Source organism: Marmota flaviventris, chromosome 7 (genome assembly GCF_047511675.1).
Source record: "Marmota flaviventris isolate mMarFla1 chromosome 7, mMarFla1.hap1, whole genome shotgun sequence".
Taxonomy (NCBI): Eukaryota; Metazoa; Chordata; class Mammalia; order Rodentia; family Sciuridae; genus Marmota; species Marmota flaviventris.
In genome coordinates this window covers 34,372,484-34,396,156 of record NC_092504.1, presented here as the reverse complement: position 1 = coordinate 34,396,156, position 23,673 = coordinate 34,372,484, and the positions used below count along the sequence as shown (strand labels likewise).

The following is a 23,673-nucleotide window of genomic DNA, read 5'->3' as shown; positions in this document are numbered from 1 at the left end:
ACATACCCCTGTTTTAGACATCTTTAATCTAACAAGACACTAATATGGGAGCTCTAATAATTATACTAAGACAATTATTAAACCATAATATCCAGGAAAAATTAAGACATACAATTATCCTATCTTTTTTGTTTCCATTACTAGTTGTATCCAAATTTTTCGATACTCACTAAGATTCCAAACAGCTTTCCCATTTTATCTATCTCCATTTCCCCACACAAAACCTCTGCTACAAATAAACTAATCCCTTCACTGCCTTCCAAACATAACTTACATCCCTGCTAAAAGACTAACTTCCCCCTTGTTTAAGGTAAGCTATATTAAATGTAATACAAGTGTTATATGTGAAACATTATTCTAATCTCTATAGATATATTAATTAATTTTATCCTCAACCACATGAATTAGGTATAATCACTAACTCCAATTTATAGATGAGGTAAAATTTGCTCAAGATTACACAGCCAAAGGGTAGTGTGTGATGTAGAAATTTGAACCTAAGTGCTCTTTTCCAAAGCCACTGTTGTAAATCAGTATGCATAATGCCAAATTCAACTCCTAGAAACCTCCTTGTCCTTCTGTCTCCCGAAAGAAAATCTTAGAATCCTCAGTTATGGCAAATCTGTTTCTAGCTACTCATTTCCTGCTTGCCCATACTACCTTATAAATAGTTCATATCTCTTTGTATTTCCCCTTTGTTACTCATCATTTTATGTGTTTGCATCTTGTCTAATTCTTGAAAGCAGGAATTCCATATTCATTATATTGACTTACTACTTGATTTCCTACAAAATCAAGTGACATTGTTGATTCTATGCATCAGAGGTATATTTGGACACATAGTATTCTTTCAAAATGTACCTATGCTTCAATTGCTTTGGGAAGGCTTTAATAGAATCTGGGTTTTCTTTTATTTTTGGTAATCCACTGGTTTAGCTATCCAATACACTACCAAAATGTACTCATTCATTTAGTCCACAAGTATTTAAGGAACATTTATTATATAACCAAGTATATGGCTATTCAGGATATAGAAACTTAAAAAATGCAGTCCCTCACAGACTGAAGCTAGGTAACAAATTTCTGTGTTAGAGTTACACATGTTGTAATAAGGTCTTCAGTGGAGCTATAGGTCAAGGAATGTACAAGCACTTAACACTAACTGAAGGAAAACACGAAAGCATCCAGCAAAAAGTCACAGCTGAGGTCAGTTTAAAAGATTGAATTAACTAACAGAAGAAAGTGGCAGCCTCTCTAGAAGAGAGATGTATCAAAAAACAAAACTAATCTGGCTATATAAAATGGCTCTGTGGAGTTCGGACACCTGCATTGGTACGGGCAGGCTGTAAGGGTGAACTTGTCCAGGGATGAGACTGGAGGAGTTGGAATAGGAAATCCCAGGAGCTTTCTATGCTGGGTGTATCAGCTGCCTCTTTTAGTCCATCTCACTTCCTCTAGGCCTCAGGTTAGACTCCACAGCCACAGCTTCCATGAAAAGCTACATAGAAGCTTCAAATCACTTTGTACTGATAAAAACTCTCCAAGAACTCAAGTTACACATCATTGACTTTCTGCCCTGGGCTGCTTCTGACTGCACAAAGGGGGGCTTTTGTAGAAGCCCGCTTGGCATATAGGTTTGTAGTGCAAAAGTGTGGGAAGCTTGAGATCTCTTGGGGCAACAATCAAAAAAATAAAAGAGGGAATCTATCAGTGTTTCACTCGGTAGTTACTGGGCAGTGTGGAGTATGAAAGGCATTCTAGACAATTCTCAGAATGCCCCAGAGGATCCAGAATCAAACCCTCCTTGTCCATGGCAGTAGTCAAGGCACTTCATATGGCCTTTTCCTCCTTACCTCTTCCACATCCCTCCATCCCTCCTTTCTGCCTTGTAATTACTTCCTCAATAAGCCTAAAGCGACTGAATGGAAGTCCTTATTTCACACCTTTTATTTTGTCAGAGAAACTAGGGTCACTAAAGCAAACTGAGAAACTTGATTTAAATGTAAATGCTGCAGAGAACCCTTGGTTTGTTTTTAACAAAGGAGGAACATGATCAGATTCTTAAAACTGGGGGCTGCAAAAGGAAATACATAAAGTTTCTTCCCATCTAATGCAACATGACATGAAGCTACTAATCAAACCTAGGAGGTAGATGGATTTTTTTTTTTAATGAGGAAATAACAATAATGAACCTAAAAACTGACTAACCAGATGGCACTTTCTGATTGCACTTTAGGAAAAGGAAAATGTGCAGGGAGTTGTTCTGACTCCAGGATAAATTATTAAGGATGTAGAGTTTGGGTGGCAGTGGTGTTGTTTGTGGGGAAGAGAGTGTCTCTTGCTTTTCATCTTTTCCTGTTTTGACATTCAGTTGAAAAGCATTTGATATCCTCATTCCTGGATATGTTGCTAGTAAACTACTTTCACAGGAAAAACATCCCTAATTTGAAGAATTTTCTGATTTCTGGGATATAAAACTGCCACCATGCCTAATTGAAAGTGTCAAGGGTCTCACAACTGATTTTCTGAATTTCCTAATGTTTAACAATTCTCTCCAAGCACACTGCTACCACTCCCCACAGAAATGGGCTCTGGCTACACAGAACTCCTGGCAACCAACCCTCCCCCTTCTCTTTTCTCTCAAGATGCATCTGCCTTTCACTGCTTTTCAGTAGAGTGTGTCAATGAGGGATCCCAGAATCCTGAGTTTTGATCCTTCTCCACTCACCACACTCCTCCCTTGTCTCCAGAGAATGCAGTTTTATGTTAATAACATGTACTAGATGATTTGGTTTCTGTCCCTCGCCTCTTCCCATAACCAGGTGGATGAACCATCCCCATCAGTTTTGAATGTTGACTATGAAATGTGCTCAGCTGCTCCTTCCTCTAAACAGAGAAATGCTCCTTCAGATAAATGGGTCTCTTCATCCAGGAAGCTGTAGAGTGAAGGGAATTGATGGGAATTGATGATCCCCAGAACCTCACACTGGTCCTCTAATATTAATGATACCATCTTATTAAGACCTGATGAGCAAGAAATATTTAGTATCTGGATGCTTTGATAAATAAAACATATTTGCTCCAAATCATAGGAGATAAGCCCTACAAAGATGCTAACACAGATCCAAAAACTTACAACTCTTAGAGCATTATTTTGGAGTCTGTTGGTCTGGGGAAAGCTGCAATCATCCCTTGAAAGGAAAGAAAAAGTTACTGTACCTTCTCCTTGCTTTCTTGCTTTGGTGTTACTGAGGTTTGAATCCAGGGACACTCTACCACAGGAATACATCTCCAACCATTCTTATTTTTTACTTGGAGGTAAGGTTTCACTAAACTGCTGATGCTGGCCTTGAAATTGCTATTCTCCTGTATCAAACTCCAGAATAGCTGGGATTATAGGCATGTGTTACTATGCCCAGCTATAGTTTCTACTTCTAAGAAAGAATAACAGTGCTTGGTGGCTTCTTCAAGTTTTCAAATTCATTTATCAAGCGGCGTAGATGGTTGCTCATTTTGAGTAGGACCCACAAAAAGAAGGGCTTGGCAACATCTCCAGGCTGAAATAGAAGAAGACTGGAGCTTGGATCAACAACCCAGCAGATCTCATGTTCCTAGCTTTATCTGTAGTAGAGGAGGGCACCATGTGGAGTCTCTGTCCAGACTTAATAGGAAGGTCATAGAAGAAATGCCCAGGGTGCTGGATCAAGACCTTGCCATAAATAGGAGAAAACTTCACAGCATGTGAAAAGCAGCTTCTGGCAGGCCATGGGCTATGGAAGAAACTGAGTATCTACCCTAGCAAGTCATCAGAACTACCTATCAGTACCCATCCGTAAATGTATACTGTCACACTCACAAAGTCACAAGTCAGGCAGGCACAGCAGCAATTCATCATCAAATGAAAAAGGTTTGTCTAAAATTGGGTTCAGGTGGATCAAAGACTCGAGTAAGCTACACAAACAAGAAGGAGTACAGCCCGGCCATGCACCATGCCATCTTGTCCTGCCATCCGAGAGCATGTTAGAAGAGCACTGTGAAGGTGCAGTTGATGCATTTTCTTGGAAGGTGACACTCTGGGGGAAGATGGCATCATTCTTTAAGATGCTACTTATATCTAAACCAGTAGTTATCACAAGGTGCTATATTGCCAATAGCTAGAATTCGTGATCCAATGGAAAGATGTAGGAATGGTCCTATTCTCCATCACCCCCAGGTCACCTCCCTGAGGAATTGTGCTTTATATCCTTGCAACATCAGACATTTTTAGTGTAAGTCCTTGAATCCAGAAGGGAGCTCTTTTTTTTCCAAATAACACAGTGAGTTCCACTAAACTTCCACTAAGCTACAGTTGACATCTGGATACTTGAAGTTCATACAACATTTAACTAGCTGGCATAAAAAGAAGTTCTATACTGGCAAAAGTAACTGACCCTGATTGTCATGAGGAGGCAGAACTACTGCTCTAGATAAGGTTCAGGCAGATATATGCTTGGCCTGTCTTGGAACTTGCATGGGTTTAGATGCAAATGGACAATTTCAGCCCCCACTACCTGATTAGGGCATAGTGACCAGAGCTCATTCTGTAGGGACTGACAAGATGGGTCACCGAAACATTTAAGCCACTATAGTGAGTAGATGTGCTAACTGAAAGCAAGAGTCTAAAATGGATAGTAAAAGAAGGAGAAAATAAATACTGGTTATCACTTCAAGACCAATAGAAGCTTAGGAGCTATAATCTATCCCACTAATTCTCCCACTAACTCTTGCAAAGCTGTGTCTGGTTGTATTTATTTAATGAATGGAAGCAAAGAAGTCTGATAGTTCGAAAGGCGGACAGTAGTAGATGCCCCCAGACTCTTTTCACACTGCTGGCCAAGCCACTCTTCAGCTACTGTGAACATTGGCTACTAAAAGCTCACAGCCAGAGGCTAATGACAGACTGACACAGGTATGTACAATGGCATCCCAAGCCTGAAAGTGAGACCAATCAATACAGCAGATTGTATTCCTGAACTTGTGGACTGAAGCTGGTCCCTAGCCAAAAATCACTAACTTGCCTAACTCTCTTCCCTGCCCTAACCTGCTTCCCTTGCTCCCTCTCTTCTGAGATTGCTGTCTTAAGAAATCACTTTTCACATACATAGAATCTTAGGTTCTACTTCTAAGAAACTCAAGACAAAGGAGAGTTCTGGCATAAGGAAACAGAAATATAACAGATATATTTTCAGATCAAAATGAAGGTCAAAATATTGGAGAATAGATGTCTTTTCATTGTCCTTTAAATTATCTGGACATGTTGTCAGTCTACATCATGTAAGATGAGCTCATCTGCACCTTGCAAATTTGCTATGAGGATTAAAGAAACAATGCTAAAAAAGAGGAAGCTGAGATCATTTCTGTGACATGTAGGTTAGTAGTCAAAAAACCTTGCTTTTATACTAATAATCTTTTTTATGAATTGTAATGCATTCTTCTGTCATATATAACAAATTAAATTTTTTAAGGAAAAATAAATAAATAATTCAAAAATAAAAACCAGCTTGTTTATGACTAGGAGGATCAGGGAAACTGAAATGCCATTGCTTCAAAGGCTTTCTGAGCACAGGTCTGTCCTGCTCTGCAGGCAGAGAGCTTTCTACCACTGTTGTCAAACGTGAAATGGGTTCCAAGCCACTAGCTACAGAGCTCCTTAGGTGACTGGCTTCTGAGGCAAGAAGAAAAAGGAGGAATTAAGGGATGAGAACTGTGACCATGTAGTTGTCATGCTTTGTATTTTTTTAAAATTTAATGTAGGTAAGCAGGTGGAAAAATATAGATGTGCACAATTTAGGGGAAGTTCCTTTCTATTTTAGGTTGCTCTAGTTAGATCAAACATAGCATGCACCTTTTAAAAATTACCCAACTAAACTAGATAGAACAGAGGACTATAGATAACTATAGACAAACAGATACCTAATGTACTAACACTTTAATGTTGTTCGTTAACAGAACATTATTTACCTGTCTTAATGTCATTTGAAGTTTCTGCACTTGTACTGTTATAGTTAAAGCTTCATCCCAGGGTTTCATAAACTGACTTCCAGACCACTCACGTATAATCGAATCAAGCCTTTATTGAAGCACACCAGTGGCAGCTGACCAGAACATAAAGCTGTTCCCCTGATCAGCCCTGAACAATTGCAAGGGCACTCCTTATAAGCCTGAAAACCGCAAAAGGGATGTTCAGGGGGTCTAGCCAATGCAAGCAACCCAGGTTACAGAAGCGGGACAGTGCAGTCAAGCAGAGGGAAGCCTAATCAATCACAGTTAGCCTAGTCACCCCAGTTACAGAAACAGAGCCCCGTTACCCTAGTTACAGAAACAATACCCCATTAGGTAGTTTTGTGTTCTTAAAGGTTTCTATAGCAAAAGGAAAAGAACATCTTGCCCCAGTCATGACTCTTCTACTTGGCATGGTTGTTTTACAGGATGGAGTCATAAAACAAAATGGAGTCACATTTGCTCCTACTATCACAGTACTATTAAAATCATTAAACTGGTCTGGTAAAAACAAAAACTTTGTCCTTGGGAAAATATCGATGGTAAGTAGATATCAAAAGAAATGTGTACTGAGATTATTTTTTAAGAAATTAAAAGGTAAAAAAAGGAAGTGCAGGCAAAAAACATGTACACAGATTGTAAAATAAGGTTATTATTGAAAGACTTCTGTAATTCAAGCAGTATGAGCCAAAGTAAGCTACATAAACTAAAAGAAAAATTCAGTCAGTTTCAAGTTCTTGAATAAGACTGTGACTGAGACTATTTCTTGTTTACTCAAAAGTTGTTTCCAACCCATGCTCCCATGCTATCTTCTACTACAGAGATAGTCCAGAAAACTCACTTTCCTAACCTCCTACTATGAAAACAATATATATATTTTCATATATATATATATATTTCCCCCTCCCCATTTGTGAGGTCAGGAAACAAAGAGCACCCTGCCAGGGCATGTCCCCAGGGATCCACCTCTTCCAGTCATACCCCACCTCCCTACAGTTACCACCCATTCGAATTAGGATAGACTGCGTATGTAACAGCTCTTGAAATCTAATCATTTCATCTCTGAATATCCCTGCATTAATATAGGAGCTTTGGGGGGGGATACCTCATATTCAAACCATAGTACTTTGAATACACTAATTAAAATAATAATAGTAATAATAGAAAGGAAATCAGTAGAGAAAATGGATCAGGGGGTGGAGGAGGAATGGGAAAGGACAGGTACTAGGGAAAGAGTTTGATCAAACTATGTTATATGTATGCATGAATAAGGCATAATGATTTCCACTATTATGTAAAATTATAATACATCATCTTAAAAATTAAAAGAAAACATGAAAAGAATGGCCATGTGAAATGTAAGCTGTATAATGTAAATGAATGCATCTGGGAAGTTTCTGAAATTTTGTTTGCCTTTCAGACATAAAGATTACATTTACAATGACTATTCACTTTTGCCACCTCTCTCTTTCGATTTTTGACTCTGGGCTGGCTTTAAGTTGTTGCAGCTATTTGAATTCCCAAAAGGTATCACGAACAAGCCAAGGATGATGGAGCAGAACAGCAGGAAAAGCCTGTTCTTGATAAGCTGTTCTTTATCAGCTTATCAAGCCACCAAATAACCTCAGCATCTGCCTCTATTGAATGCCTTCATACATAATATAAGGCATCCCTGTGTATTTTAAGCCATCTCTAGCAATACCCTCTGTGGTTTGTAGCAGAACACATCCCACAGAATACAATTAACTCCCTGGATTGTTATGAAAAGGCATTAAAAACCAACCCAGGTTATCACTGACAAAGAGACTGAGTCAGCCTCTACCCCAAGGGTGATTCGTGTTCCAGAGGAATACTCAGACACAAGGCACGTGGGCGTCTGGCTGAGCTCACAGATATGAAGCCAAGTGTAGCACAGCCAGGCTGGCACACATTTGGCCAAGTAGACATGGGAGGTGAAAACTCAGTAATACAAGACAAAGACCCAGGTAGGGGCCAGAGCCAAGACAGGATCTCAAACAGAGGAAATTGGCCACACAAAAGAGGTTTGTGTGGCAGGAGCTCTGCCAAGATTAGAGGCAACAGCAGAGATTTACCAAAGGGAAGTGAGTTCTGCCAAGAAAGCCTTCAGTACCATAAAGCCTTTTAAGGAGTGCCCAGACTTCTCACACAGCCTTATATCCATCAGCTGCTATAAGAGGGCAACAAGATCTCTGTAAGAGTCACAGAATTGGGTCAGATGTCCTGCCTCTATCCCCCAATAAGTTCCTGAGTACTTTTCATATTTTACATTAACTACGTGTTTGTGTATTTCATAAGAACAACTTAGATTCCCTGAGGACAGAGATCATGCTTTATTCATCTTTGCATCCTCATGGTCCAGCAGAGGGCTTAGTAGTACCTGATTCACAATGTGTGTGGGAGACAGATAATAAGAATAATAGGAATTATTGAGTACATAGAACGTGCCAATCATTCAGCAAAATGCTTAGCACATGATAGCTCATTTATTTGATAGGAAATAGTCACTATCATTATCTACCCTTTACCAATGAAGAAACTGAAGTTCACAGACGTATGTTTTCCTGGAAGAGACACTAGGAAAGAGTAGGCTCCATCTGAAACCAGGTCATCTCCATCCAGAGAAGAGTGTTCTTACTCATTAATGGAGGGAACGTGAGCACATTAATCATTTAAGATACTACTAGAGAATAGTGATATTTTATTTTCTTTCAAAGCAGAGCTTTGATTCCTAAAACCTTGGGTTTTATCTTGTTCCTGGGAATTATTGACAGTTTTCAAAAGCCTGGACATAAAGGCAATGAAGCTGGGAGTTCAAGAGTTGGAAGAATCAAGAGTTGGGCATCCTGGGAGAAGGCCCTGAAAGCTTTCTGAAGCCTGAGTGCAGCATTATGTGGCTTAGGGGCAGTGCCACAGGTGAATCCCAGGACTATCGCTAATTTCTCTGATCCCATATAAGTTTGCATATATTGCTGTTTCACTGTGAGTGAGGAAAAGATTGCCAATGATAACTAATAAAGAATTTGTGGTTCATCTCTCAAAAATAGGAGCCAACAACCACTTTAAATCTTTAAATTTTAATAGAAAGAAGGGGAAAGGAAAGGACTTTTATCAAGTAGGCAGCTACCTGATCTCCAGCACAGCTTTCAAGGAGTCTGTTTCAGTTCTCAAGAGCTTCCACCACCAAATCATTTCTTTGAGAGTATAATTTCCTCCCCAAAACTCCTTCATAGAAATATACACACACTCCTGATGGCATCAACTTGTAACTGAGTAACTGAGGCATTAAAGCACTGGCCTTAAAGTATGCTGATGGAAGCACTAACTCAGAAGAAGAAAAATGTAAAGATACACACACACACACACACACACACATACACACAAACACATGTATATTCCAAATGCATGCATATATTCATATATTCCAAATTAGAGAAAGAGACCTGAAACTTGAAAATTAATCAAGGAAATCTATAATGTTGTGTCCCAAATTTATATTATTTAGTTTAATTAGAAATGCATTATCCTCAATAAAGGAAGATTGGTTTGTATATGATATCCTTGCAATAGATGTTCCAATACTTCTTTGATTTTAAAAATATGCACTTCTATATTACTACACCTGTTAATAAGTACTCATGTAGTACTACTTTAGCCCAAATTCTTCTACTTCTTTCTTTGTATTACAAACAAAACTCCATGATTCTAGAACCCACAACCACCACCATTTGAGTATTGATTCAAATGACTCAACCTTGTTCTTACCATGAGAACAAGTTGTGTGTTCCCTAGAAATAATAGTTATCACCCTCAGATTATAGAAATTAGGATTGTCTTAGTCTGAATTCTATAGCTATAACAGAATACCTAAGACAGGATAGTTTACAATGAAAATAAATTTATTTAGGTTCATAGTTCTAGAGGCCAAGAAGTTCGGGAGTGGACAGCTAAATTTGATGAGAGCTTCATGATGTTTCATAACATGGTAGAAGTTAGAAGGAGAGAGAGGGCATATAAGCACAAGAAAATCAAGGTAATCAGACTCCTGGGATAGATAACTCTTCCCAAGAGAAAGACATTAATCCATTCATGAGGGCTACAACCTCATCATGAAAATTCCTCCCACTAGGATGCATGTGCCCAGACACCCACATTGAGGAATTAAGATTTTAACACATAAACTTTTGGATGATATGCTAACCAAAGCATTGCTCCCCTGAACCCCCAAGCTCTTGTCTTTCTTACACTGCACAAAACATTCATTCCATTTCAATAATCCTAAATTCCTAACTCATTCCAGCATCAATTCAAAAGTCCAAAGTCTCATCTGAGACTCAGGCAAATTCCTTCCAGCTGCAAGCTTACAAAATCAAGTCAAATTGTCTACTTCCAAGATACAACGGTGGAACAGATAGAAGACTGACACTCCCGTTCTGAAAAGGGGTGACAGGTATAAAAGAGTAACAGACCCGATTAAGTCCAAAACCCAAGGGCAAACCTTAAGTCTTACAGCTGGAGCTTAATCTTTTGTTCCATGTGATGCTTCCTGGGAACATGGGGGCAGTCACATACCTGGGCTTTGCTGGGCTCAGTTCCTGCCTCCGCTCTACTAGATTAGCATATCTATAGCATTCCAAGGTGGGAATTGAATCATGCCTGTATCTTTAGTTCTAGAGTCTTAAGGAAGGACCCCACTCCCATGGTTCTACTAGGCATTTCCCTGGTAGAAATCTCTATGGCAGCTAGGCCTACAGTTATTATATAATATCCTTAGAAATTTACAGGGAGGAAATTATGTCTCTCTAGCTTTTGCATTCTGTATGTCTGCAGAATCAGTACCACATGGATACTGCCAAAACTTCAGTTTGCACCCTCCAGAGTGACAGCCCAAGCCACATCTGTGGCTGCTTGAGCCATGGCTGGGACCAACCACTGCTACATCTAGATTCAGGAAACAGAATCCTGAGGTCCCTGAGCAGTAGTGACTATATGGAGAGTACTCTGAAAGTACTCTACCCTGCAAGAGCACTGGGGATATAATGGGAGGGGCAGCCTGGAAGATCTCTGAATACCTTCTGGGCCATTTCCCATTGTCTTGATGGTTATCACCTACTTCTATTCATGTTTCTCTCTTTAGTGACATTATTTTCAGCCTTAGACTTGTTTTGTTCTCTTGAATACTATTTTCATTCTTCATATGGACAGGCTGTGAATTTTCCAAATTTTACTTTCTGCTTCCCTTTTAATTATAAATCATGCCTTAAAATAATTCATTTACTCTCTTATCTCACTGTATGGAGTAAAAAGGAACCACACAGTTCTTTAAGGACTTTGCTAATTAGAAATTATTCCGCCAAGTGTCCTACTTTATCACTCTTAAGCTCTGCTTCCCATGAAGCCCTCAGGCAAGGGCGCAGGTCACATAAGCTCTTTGAAACTTTACATGGATGAACTTTATGCCAGTTCCAATAACATATATTTCATTTCCATCTAAGACCTTATCAAAATGGCCTTAACTGTTCATATTTCATCTGTTTTCTGATTATGACCAATTAAGTGGTTCCAGACTTTTTTAGTCTTTTTCCTTCTTCAGAGCCCTCACCAGAATTGCTGTTAAAAGTTTCATTCATGACTTTCTAGGCTTTTTCTAGCATTCACTTAAAAACTCTTCCATCCTTTACCCACTACCCAGTTCCAAAACCACTTTTCCATTTTCAGATGTTTGTTTGTATAGCAATAGCCCCTTTTCGTAGTATCTTTTACTTTTTTATCTTATTCCATTGTCTGTTGCTATAACAGAATACTTGAAAATGGGTACTTCATAAAGGAAATGAGTTTATTTAATCATATATTTCTGGAGACTGAATAGTCCAAGATTAGGTGGCCATATGGCTGTATCATGTGAGGTCCTTGTTCTGCTTCATTACATGGTGGAAGATGTAAGGGAAAAGAATTCACATGCATGTAAGAGGAAAGCAGGCTGAATCCTGTAATTGCTAACCCATCCCATGAGAAAGGAATTAGTCCATTCAGGAGAGCTCCGTCCCCATGATTCAAAAACACTGATTAGGCCACATCTCCTAACACTGCCATGTAAGGGATTAGGTATTCAGTACAAGAACTGCAGGGGACACATTCAAATCATATCAAGGGTGCATGAGCCTTTAGGACAAATGATTCCCATTCTGAACAAAGTTTCTGGCATGGTATGTGTATGTAATATATAAGAGTCATACTTAAAGAAAAGGGGAAATCAGCAGAGTCCTCTAAGGCTGATACAGTGTGTCACAACGATTTTCACATCAATCATCTTTCTTCTCTTTACCTAAAACAATTAGTTTAAATGTGTGGATTTCTAGTAGTTACTAAAAATCATTTGTCTCTTCATTAAAAATTTTAATTTTCTTTAATTTATTTTTACTCACCTAGTATTTATTTTTCCACATTAGTAATTTGCCATAATAAAAACTGTGTTCCATTGACTCAATAATGTACTAAGACACAGGTATGCACAAGATGGGAATCCCAAAAGATTGAAACAACCTGGATTACACAATAAAATTAATTTTGTCCCAAAGTAGAGTCCTATACATAAATAGAGAAAATAAAATTACAAAACAATTATATGAAATAAAAAATAGGTGTTTTATGTAAGTTTTGACTCATGAACCATATCACCAAGAAAAGATATTCAAATAAGTTACAAACCAACATCGCTTTAGCATGAGGTAGTCACCAAAAATATTAATTTAATCTTAAACTATATTAATAGATATGGATAACAAATGGTCTTTATGCTGGTATGATCAGTTCCAGTACATTCACTATCCACAAGACAGTGAGAAGACTTAATTTTTTCCTGTCCAATCTTTTGCCTTGAGAAATCCCCACCAAAGCCTAGGTAAGACCTTGACAGAGACATTGAAGAAAAGATTTAGGCATACAATGAATGAGTGGACCAATCTCTGAAGTCAAATACACCAATAATTATCATTAAAGTATGTTTTGTGCTCTTGCTATCTACATAACTTGGAGCAAGCTATTCAGTATCTTGGAGTATGCAGTTAGTTTGCTTCTGCTACTTAGCAAACTACCCAAACTGAACAAAATAAAACATTAAGCATTTATTGCTCACTCATGAGTCTGAAGATAGGTTAGCAGTTGGCTGACCTGTGCTGAGCTCTGTGAGACTTAGCTTCAAACTGTCATTTGGATATAGGTCTATTCTTTGTCTTTCATGCTTCTGGAATGAGTCGGCCTCCCATGGCATATCTTTTTCCTGCTAATGAAGGAGTAAAAGGGGGCATGTCTAACCATGCATGTTCACTTCAAGCCTCTGTTTGTGCCATATCTATTATCATCTCATCATCCAAAGGAAGTTATGAAGCCAAGACTATGTCAAAGGTTGTAGAAGCACATTATGTTTACAGATGATCTTAGCAAAGGTGTGTCAATGTATAAAACCACAAGAGAGGAATCAAGAAAATCATTTATCAGCAATTGTGTGAGATAATGAATTATAAAAAAATAAAATTGACAAAAGAGTTCTCAAACCTTAGTTGAGTATGTTTGTGCATGTAAATAGAATTCCTTTAAAAATTTACACATGACATTTTATTCAGTTCAAGATTTTATAAATCCCTTTTAGGCAATAATGATTGAGGAACTGATATATTTATATAGTATATTCATTTATAAACTATGAAATGCCTATATTAATTTTATGCAAAATTAAAATACTGAGTTTCAGAGAAAATATCAAACTCTGTCAGCATGCACAAGCTACTGAAAGGAGGTTTGTCTTGTCCTGCTGTTAAGTTTGTTGTTGTTGTTTTTTTTTTTTAAAGTTTGGAAACAAACGTAGAGTCTTCAAGTTCATTGATTCTTTCTTCAGCTTTATTAAGTCTGCTGTTGAAACCTGCTGTTGAATTTGTCAGTTCAGTTATTGTATTCCTTATCTCTAGGATTTTTATTTGGAATTTTCTAATTTCTATTTCTTTGTCAAATGTCTCATGCCGTGCACGAATTGTTTCCCCAAATTCATTTAATTTTCTATCTGTAATTTCTTGTAATTCTCTGAACTTCTTTAGGAGGATTATTCTGAATTCTTTGTCTGTCATTTCATAAATCTCCTTTTCTTCTGGGTCCATCTCTGAAGCTTCATTAGATTCTTTTGGTGGTATCATGTTCCTCTGAGTTTTCATGATTCTTGTGTCCTTATGTTGATGCCTGCACATTTGATGAGATGCTGACCCCGTCCAGCATTTGCAGGTGTTCTTTGGTGGTGACAGACCTTTACTAGTTAGTCTAGCCTGGGATTCTGGATGGGCCGGCTGGTTGCAACCCCAAACATGTGAAAGTATCCAATCAGAAGGGAAAAAGAAAAAAAAAAGAATAAAAAGGAATGAAGAAAGATCATGGGATTCATGGGATAGCATCCAAAGAGCAAACATACAAGTCATTAGAATTCAAAAAAGAATAGAGAAGAAGAAGAAGGAAGCTTAGTTAAAGAAATAATAACAGAAACTTTCCAAACCTAGAGAAAATACAAAACCCAAGTGCAGGAAAATAAAAAGACACCAATAATAACTAGTCCACCAGAAATCTTATCATAATCAAACTGCCAAAGATCAAGAGCTGGTAGTGAAAGCAGCAAGAGAAAAGAGGCAGGGCTGGGGTTGTGGCTCAGCAGTAGAGCACTCGCCTAGCACGTGCAAGGCCCTGGGTTTGATCCTCAGCACCACATATAAATAAACAAATAAATAAAGGTATTGTGTTCAACTACAACTAAAAAATAAAATATTTTTAAAAAGAAGAAAATAAAAGAGGCAAATAATATATGAGAAAATTCAATATGCCCTAGCCAGCAGATTTCTCAGCAGAAACCTTACGGGTCAAGAGGGAGCAAAAGAATATAATCAAAGTGCTGAAGGAAAAAACAAAAATATGTCAACTAAGAATATTATACCCGGAAAAGCTGCCATGCAGAATTAAATGAAAGATAAAGACTTTGTCAGAAAAACAAAAACTGTGGGAGTTCTTCACCACCAGCCCTAGCTCATAAAAATATCTATATGGAGTTTCTCAAGCTGAAAGAAAAGTTGGTGATGGGTAACTTGAAATCACCCATAAGTGTAAAACCCACCAATTAAAGTAAGTGCTCAAACTTCAGAGTCCTATAATATTGTAATAGTGGTATGTAAATCACTTATAATCTATTTTCAGAGTCCTATAATATTGTAATAGTGGTATGTAAATCACTTATAATCTATTATGAAGGTTAAAAGGAAAAACTACTGAAAATAATAAAAATAATCATTTGTTAAAGGATATACAATATTAAAAGTTGTAAATTATGACATTAGAATTCAAAATGTGTAGGAAGCAGTGTAATAAAAGCATGTTGGTTCTTTTTTTTTAATCAAAGTTGTTATTGGCTTAAAATACCCAGCTTGTAAGCCTCATAATAACCACAAACCAAAATCCTATAATAGATACACTAAAAAGAAATAGATAATGAATGAAAACATGCTGCTAGGGAAAAAAATCACTTAATCACAAAGAGAGTAAGAAAGAGATCATACAAACAGCCAGAAAACAATGAACAAAAAGTTATTATCTGACAATAATTCCCTTAAATATAAGTGGATTAAATTCTCCATTCAAAAGACAAAGAGTGGCTAAATAGATTAAAATACAAGACCTAACCTCCTACTGTGTACCTGTAAGGACATACATAGACTGGAAGTAAAGGAATGGAAAAAGATATTCCATGCAAATGGAAACCAAAAGATAGCAGCAATAGCTATACTTATATCAGAAAAATATGGGCTTAAAGACAAAAACTGTAAAAAGAGACAAAGAAGATCAATATAACTATAAAGTGGTCAATTCAAACAGAGGCTCTGACCACTGTAAAAATATATATGAATACAATATTTGAGCACCTAATAATATAAAATGAATGTTCACAGATTAAGGAAGATTGTAACATAATAGTGGTAGAAGACTTCATCACACTATTTTCAGAAATGAACAGATCATTCAGACAGAAATTCAACAAGAAAACATAAGAGTTAATCTACACTGTACACCAAATGAAACTTCCAGACAATACAGAACTTTTCATCCAATGGGTACAGGTACACATTCTTCTCAACTAATGCATATAGGACATTCTCCAGGCAGGGAGATATCTACATTACTATGTTTATTACAACACTATTCATAATAACCAGAACATGGACTCAACCTAAGTTTCTATCAGTGGATGAATGGATAAAGAAAATGTGGGATCTGTGCACAATGGAATACTATTCAGCCAAATGAAGAAATAAATCTTGTCATTCACAATGACATAGATGAACCTGAAGAATATTAAATGAAATTTTAAAAAGCAGGGAAAGACAAATACCACATGACGCCATTCCTATGTGAAATATAAATAATTGATCTCCTAGAAGGAGAGAGTAGAACACAGTTATGAGAACACATGAGTAATTAGCAGGGATGGGAGGATAGAGAAATATTGATAAATGAATATATAATTATAGTTATATAGGGAGATTATCTTTTAAATGGCCAAAATAGGCAAATAAATGGAGACAGAAAGTACATAAGTGATTGTGTCAGACCTGGGGGAGTTTGTAAGAAGAGGATAAGAGGGGAGAAGGAAGACATGGGAAATGACTAGAAATGGTTATGGAGTTTCTTTGTTGAATGATTAAAATGTTCTCAAATTGATTTGTGATGAGGGTTACATAATTCTATAAAGATTAAAAACCACTGGATTTTATACTTTAAATGGAAAAATTGAATGATATATGAAGTATGTCTTAATAAAGCTGTTCTTTAATTAAATAAAGTTTGAAAATACCAGGTGTTAATTTCCTAATTATGTGGTAACCACAGGCTGCCCATAAGATTTCATTAGGTGGTTGCAAGTCAGCTGGTGGAATCCATGGGTTTGTTCAGCATGTCATTCTGAAGTTAGAGTTCAGTTTCATAAGCTTAAACTCCAGCAATTAAAACCAAGGTTGCACAAATTAAAATACCATGATGATACCAAACTCTGATAGATAAGGAAGAATGAAAGATATCCAATTTAGATATTCATTGAGCTAAAGAGAAAAGGTTTTCATAGAACTTGAGCAAGTCAGTGCTCAGAGTAAATCACTGTTTTAGACTTCTAGAGACTGATAGGATCAAGATAAGAGTCATTAATACTACAGATTTCCCTTCAGTCCCTGATGTTTGAGATAGAACTAAGTTAGGAAAAAAGCAAGAGAAAGCTTAAGAAAAAATTCAATTAAATGATGGACTAAGAAAAGAAAAAACTACAAGAGAAAATTTAAAACAGTGGAGAAATAAAGAATGAGTAGCAGAGTCTGTTACATCAACAAGAAAACAGATGGAAAAACAAAGTCAAGATGGAAAGCAAAGTCAAGTTCATATCTAAATTCTTTTCAGAAGTTGATTTCTACAGCCATTTACAACATACTCCTGAATATTTCTGCAAAAGGCAGAAATGGAATTTATTTCTCACATTACCTAACAGTGTCTGCTCCATAGTAAAGATGCAATAAATGATTGTTTAAAAAATGATTGAAGAAACACTGAGGAATGGAATGGAGCCAGATGGCAACAATTCACCATGAAAACTCTAGCCCTTCCCCATATAGGAATCTCTAAATGCAAAAGGAATAGAACAAAGGGAAATAACCACTAGGCGAATTTCACCAAGTTCACTAACAACAACAACAACAACAAAGACATTTGCTTATATCCTACTCAGCATCCATGATTAATGCTGTGATCAAGAGTTGCAAAAGGCTGGTGTATGGAAGAGGATAACAGGACTGTTAAGGTCTGTCAGTTTATAATTCTTTTTTGGTATAAATAATTTATTAGTAGTGTTAACATGTCTTTGGCATTCTTTCTTTCCTAATTTTTGGATAACAAGTCACCTGATTTCTTAGTGTGACTTTTTGGGCCATTTCTAATTGTACCAAAAATTTTAGAGTTTCTGAAAGCTCAAAAGACAATATTTTCATTTTGACAAAAAAAAAAATCATCTAAGAATTTCTCTGGTAAATGATATTTGAAATTCTACAATTTAATATTTACACAGAGAAGAAGTTCTAATTATAAATAATTTATTAATAATAATACTACCTCTTGGTTGCTGTGAGGAATAAATGAGTCAATGCACATAATAATGTGAACAGTGCCTGGCATCCAGGAAGTACCTAGTTGAGGCTTAATATTATTGTTGTTGTTTTTATAGAGTGATCCAAAGAGTCACCTTCTTCTCACTGGAATATTATTCAATTACAAGAGCTAGCTTTGGTGAATCAGAGATGGATAATAAATACTGCCAGAAACTTCTGTTAATATCATCTATGCTGAGTCAGTGGACAAGGCTGAGCAACAGTACTGCTTTAAGTAGCCAACTCATCCTCTTCCAGTGCCAACTAACCTCATGATGATCTAACAAAATGATGAAGAGAAATAATGGCTTCTGATAAATTTTTAAAAATACTATTTAAAAACTTGTATATCTTCTGAAAAAACTTTGCCAGCTGAAGATCAAATGTGAAACAAATGATATATTTTAAAACATGCCAACCAAATGTTGAAGTTTAAGAATACCAGATTTTATCATAACATGATGTAGTCAGATAAATATTCATATTTGTCATGATAACATTTAAAACAGCAAATGTGAGACATTTTGCATTTGTTATGTTTTTTAAAGTGTCAAAGTATCCAAAATTAGAGTTCTTGAATTAGTAGCTTTTATTTCTGATAGTTATCAAAAAATGGGCATTATAATAATTTTGCTATTTATTTCACAAAATTTTGGATACAATTAGGTAAAATAATGTATGTGAAAGCCCATGCAAAATGCAAATTGTTTGGCAAACATGTTATTATTTTATTTATCTTGAAAGAATGTTTATACATGCAACTACACTAGCCAGACATATGCATGTATACACACAGACAGAAGATGTATGTCTAAGTTCTAGAAAGGACCTGCCAAAAATATAGTATGTGTTATAATTATTTTCCTTCTTTGGATTTATTTATCTCTAATACAGTAATTTTAAATTTGGAAGTGAGAAAATTAAAATTGTGGAAATTACAGTAGAAGATTCGAACAGACTACCCATATAGTTTAATGATAAGGTCAAGAAAAGATTACTATTCAAAATTTAATCCTATAAAAATAATATAACAAAAATAAATGACCTTAATTATCTGCATCATTGAGCCACCCTAAGAAATATTAGGAATCTAAGAGCAAGGTGCATCTCACATTCAATCATGCAAACTGGGTAATGAGATCTTTTTGAACTGTACAATGGTTTTCTAATTTGTTTTGCATGAGGTAACAAGAGACTGATTTTAAGGACAAAATAACTTTTTTTCTAAAATTTTCTGGTAATCAAGTGTAAAAATCTATCCAGATAGAAACATCCTAAGAGTAAAATTTCTTCAAAAGTACTAAAACACAGAACTTATATTAGAGTCTATTGGTAAAATTTCTGGACCTGTTCCCAAATCAACTAATTGATAAAATAGGATATTAATAGGAAACATGACTGTCATCTTTGGCTCAGAAAAGGTTCTTCTAGTGATCTAACCTTATCCAAAGAACAAATCAGATCAATACATATTTTCTTCATTTTCCTTATTAAAAATTAAAGACATAAGGAATATTTAGAAATTTTTGTTTTACTCTAGAAAACTGGTTGGATTTTCCTTTTATGCTTTAGATCAATAATTTTCAAACTGTAGTATATGTAAGAACAACCTAAAAAGTCTCTAATAAATGCATATTTCCAGATCACAAATAGATTCTAGGTTTTCATATTTCCAAATTAGCCTTTCCCGGGCTTTGTATTCATGATATATCTGGGAGAAATGGAAAATTCAACCACATCTGAAGAGTTATAATCGAGACAAGCTGGAAGCCCTGAGTGACTCACCAACAAACTGCCCTCCACAAATTTCACTTGAGCAGTCAGGTGACCATTATGTTTGCCTCCTGGTTCCATTGCTACCCTTAATGACCTCAACTAATATTGTGCATCCTCACTTACTCAAGATTCTGTAGAGTAAATTAACTGACAAAACAGAAACTAGCTCCTTTTTATATACAGTTTTATAATTAAGTATGCTGAAAAGTACAAACACTTTAAAACAAATCATTTTGATGATTATTGTCTGCACAGTTGAATTTTTTTTTGCAAGGCACATGCCAGTATTTTATGAAATAGGAATTACAGAGTGGGAAACTAACAACAAGGAAGAAAAGTGATTTTCAGGGTCTTTGAAAGATTTTATTTATGTTGTTTCCTCTCAAGTTTCTAGTGGAGTGCTTTAAGACATTATACCTTAAAAACGGAAGAAAAGTCTGACTCTTTTGTCAATCACAGTTCCTTTTCAATAAAATTAGCCATCCATTGAATCCCTAACCAGACATCCAAGATACCAACTGCTCACATTTTCTTCCTGGAGGGAAACTGTTAAGTTACAGTTACATGAGGTCAAGTGTGGTGGTTATTTTGCAAGGGATATGGAAAATATAAAGAGATCCAAAGAAAGAGTTGTAACTGGTAGTGTGTATGGGAATAATTGAATGGTAGCTTCAGCTATTACTGCTGCATAATAAGATGTCTGTGGAAAACTACTCAGTCATCCTAAGACAAATGCCTAGGACAAGGATTAGCCCCTTATTACATGTAAATCCCTTAGCAAGTGGCAAACATTCAAATTGGCTCTCTACTTAATTGTGTAGGTTATATCGTACAAGTCAAAACATGCTGTTCACACAGACAATTGTCTGAATAGAGCCCTTCGAATAATGCCACTGGCAACCCCAATTAATTTATTTTTTGTCCTAGAGAGATCAGAGAACATTCACTTGATGATGGTGGTGGTGGTGGTAGTGGTGGGTGATGAAAGTAAAGACAATAACCAAAATCTGTGATTACCTATAACATGCTGGCTGATTTACCCACATTATTAAGAAAGAAGGATCACATATAAGAAAAAAAAACTGATCAAATATCAAAGACTTTGAGGGACCTCTGCATGTAACCATTGCTACCCTTTTAAAGCCATAGGTAAGTGGAATTATGTTAAATTGTTAGAAAAAGTTTCCTTGGATTTGTTCTCATAAAATGGTGACAGAATTATGAATAGAAAATGTGTAATACTCTAATCTAATCTAATATTAGAATTTTGACTTTAAAATTTCCTTCATTTCTTATTTGTTAATTTATAGCACTATCAAGGTAAATGCATAGGGAGAAGATTAGGGTTTTTTTCTCTTGCAGGTTTTGAAGACTTAAGATGTTTATTCACAAATCATAATTTGTGGGGAGAGTTGAATACACAAATTCAAATTAAAGCACTAAAAGTGGTAAAACAGTTTTATAAACAACCCTCCAAATCATAAAGCAACTCAAATAATAAAGAACTAAATTAATTGCAATGAATGCAAACATTTTAAAACTCGATTGTACAAAGATTCTTAGTTTACACATTGACAGTAACAATTTTTACTTTAGATTAAGCTCATTCCACTGATATTCTCTTAACAATCACATGTCTAGAAGTCTCTATAAGATCATCCCCAACCTAATAAAAGAGTCATCAGTTTCTGATTGTTGTCCCCATACCTACCACTTCTATAAAATCCTTCATGGGTAAATTTTATTAAAAAAAAAAAAACCCTTTAGTCTTAACTGCTTTTTTCCTTTCATTAAAACTTAAATTTGCTTTTAAATCTTGATGATTTGATCTTTTCAAATACTTCCTTTGAAATAAAACATATATGAGTATCTTTTATTGAAATTCTTTCCCCCAACCACTCCTGCATCTCTATAATGTAGAGGCATTGAATAATTTATCACAAGAGATTGTTTCATTCAAATACTGAGAATCATATAATACAGAATTGCAATGAAGATTATTGGTTTGCTACCTTAATGTTAGTGATTATAAATTCTATTGCTGAAGTAATTATGTCTGTTATTAAGAAAAAAATATTTTTCCAATGCTCCTAGGCAGGTTAAAGCACTTATCATTAGATCATTGTCAATGACATTAGGATCTGAATGATACATCCCTGTGTTAGTTGGAGGGGGTGGACCACATTTTAAGGACCATTTTTTTGGCTATAAAGTCAGAATTTTAGTCCATACACTCATAGAGGAATAGAATTTTCAAATTCTGCTCCAGAGTTATGATAGGCAAATAACAAAGAAATGGACCTCAGATAAAACCTGCAATTTCCTCTGGAATGGGAAGAAGTCACAGCCTTTACATCTTTGTGACATTCCCACTGAATCCAAGCAGTCAACATTTTCATCACAGCTGATGGCAAATGGTACCCTGATGATTTAAGAATCATAAACCAGGAAGAAACCAATTTCTAAGCTTTATGAAATGTTTTGAACTCTAGAGTCTGTCTCCTTTCTTGCCTGAGAAGTAGAGATGCAGTTTTAGTCCTTACACTGGAAGAAAAGCTCATATGCATGTTAGAAACATGGCTTTGAGAAGTCAGTCTGGTTTGCCAAGAATAATGACCCTGTTTTTAATCAGTGGCTGTTGAGACAATGTCTTACATGGGGAGTGTCTTGTGAAGTAAGGAGGAGTCATGAATAAGAGAGGCTTGCTTTAAACTGCAGAGCTGAGAGGTGTTCAGAGGGCCAGTTAGGAACAAAGCTCAGGAGGAGGAAAGTGTCATGACTTACCTGTAATACTTTGGTCAAATTGTTAAATAGAGCTTGGCCAGCACTCACTTTGTATTTGACGCCTCTCACTGTGCCATTTTTGCTTAAAATGTTGACTCTTCTTGTACCAAAACCCTTCTCACTGGCAGCCCTTGCCAGCACCAGCAAGTTATCCTGATCATTCTCTTGCTCGTCGCCTTCAGATCCAATGTGGCCATTTTGCTGTCCATCAGAATCACTTAGTCCATCTATCCCACAAATACTGGCACATTCAGAATCCAGAGAGCCAGATGGTTGTCCATCATCATAAACCTCCTTCAGAACTCGTCCACTGTGAGATGATGCGATCCGAAACCGGACTCTCCGTGGCCTGTCACTTTCTGGCTTCATCTCCCTTTTCAGCATGGTCGCCTCCACCCACATGAACAGTTTACATCATTTTGAACCCATTGTTAATGCACTAGTTCATTGCCACAGCAATGTCAGAGCTGAAACCTAGTGACAGCAGCACTCCTACAAAACTAACACTGAAAGGAAAGAAGAGTCCCAAGAACATACAGGGCATCTCTGCTCTTAATAATAAATGTGTGTGTGTGTGTGTGTGTGTGTGTGCTATGGTTACCTTTAAACTAAAACCTGCAAAATGATCCTGGCCTTTAAATATTAAATGACCATGGTGGACTCCTTAACAGGACAAGTGCAAGGAAGTGGCATGCAATAAAACAGAAAGTAAATTTAAGGAAAGGAAATGAAGGACAAACTTTGAAGCCCATGGTAAGTGTTGAAAAAAAAATCTTAGCTGCAGAAAAAATTCTAAAGTTTAATGTCCAAAGAGTAAAAGTCAGAGATAAAAAGTGGAATCCAAGGT

At 36.3% G+C, this 23,673-nt stretch overlaps 1 protein-coding gene across 1 annotated transcript in view; it reads right to left on the bottom strand.

The window, feature by feature from the left end:
- Grxcr1 (glutaredoxin and cysteine rich domain containing 1) overlaps nucleotides 1-23,210 on the bottom strand; it is a 107,422-nt gene extending 84,212 nt beyond the window's left edge. The window contains exon 1 of the mRNA XM_027945308.3: nucleotides 22,827-23,210. Within this exon, the coding sequence (XP_027801109.2) occupies nucleotides 22,827-23,210 (384 nt within the window). The remainder of the gene's footprint in view (nucleotides 1-22,826) is intronic.
- Between the last annotated feature and the right edge of the window lie 463 nt (nucleotides 23,211-23,673).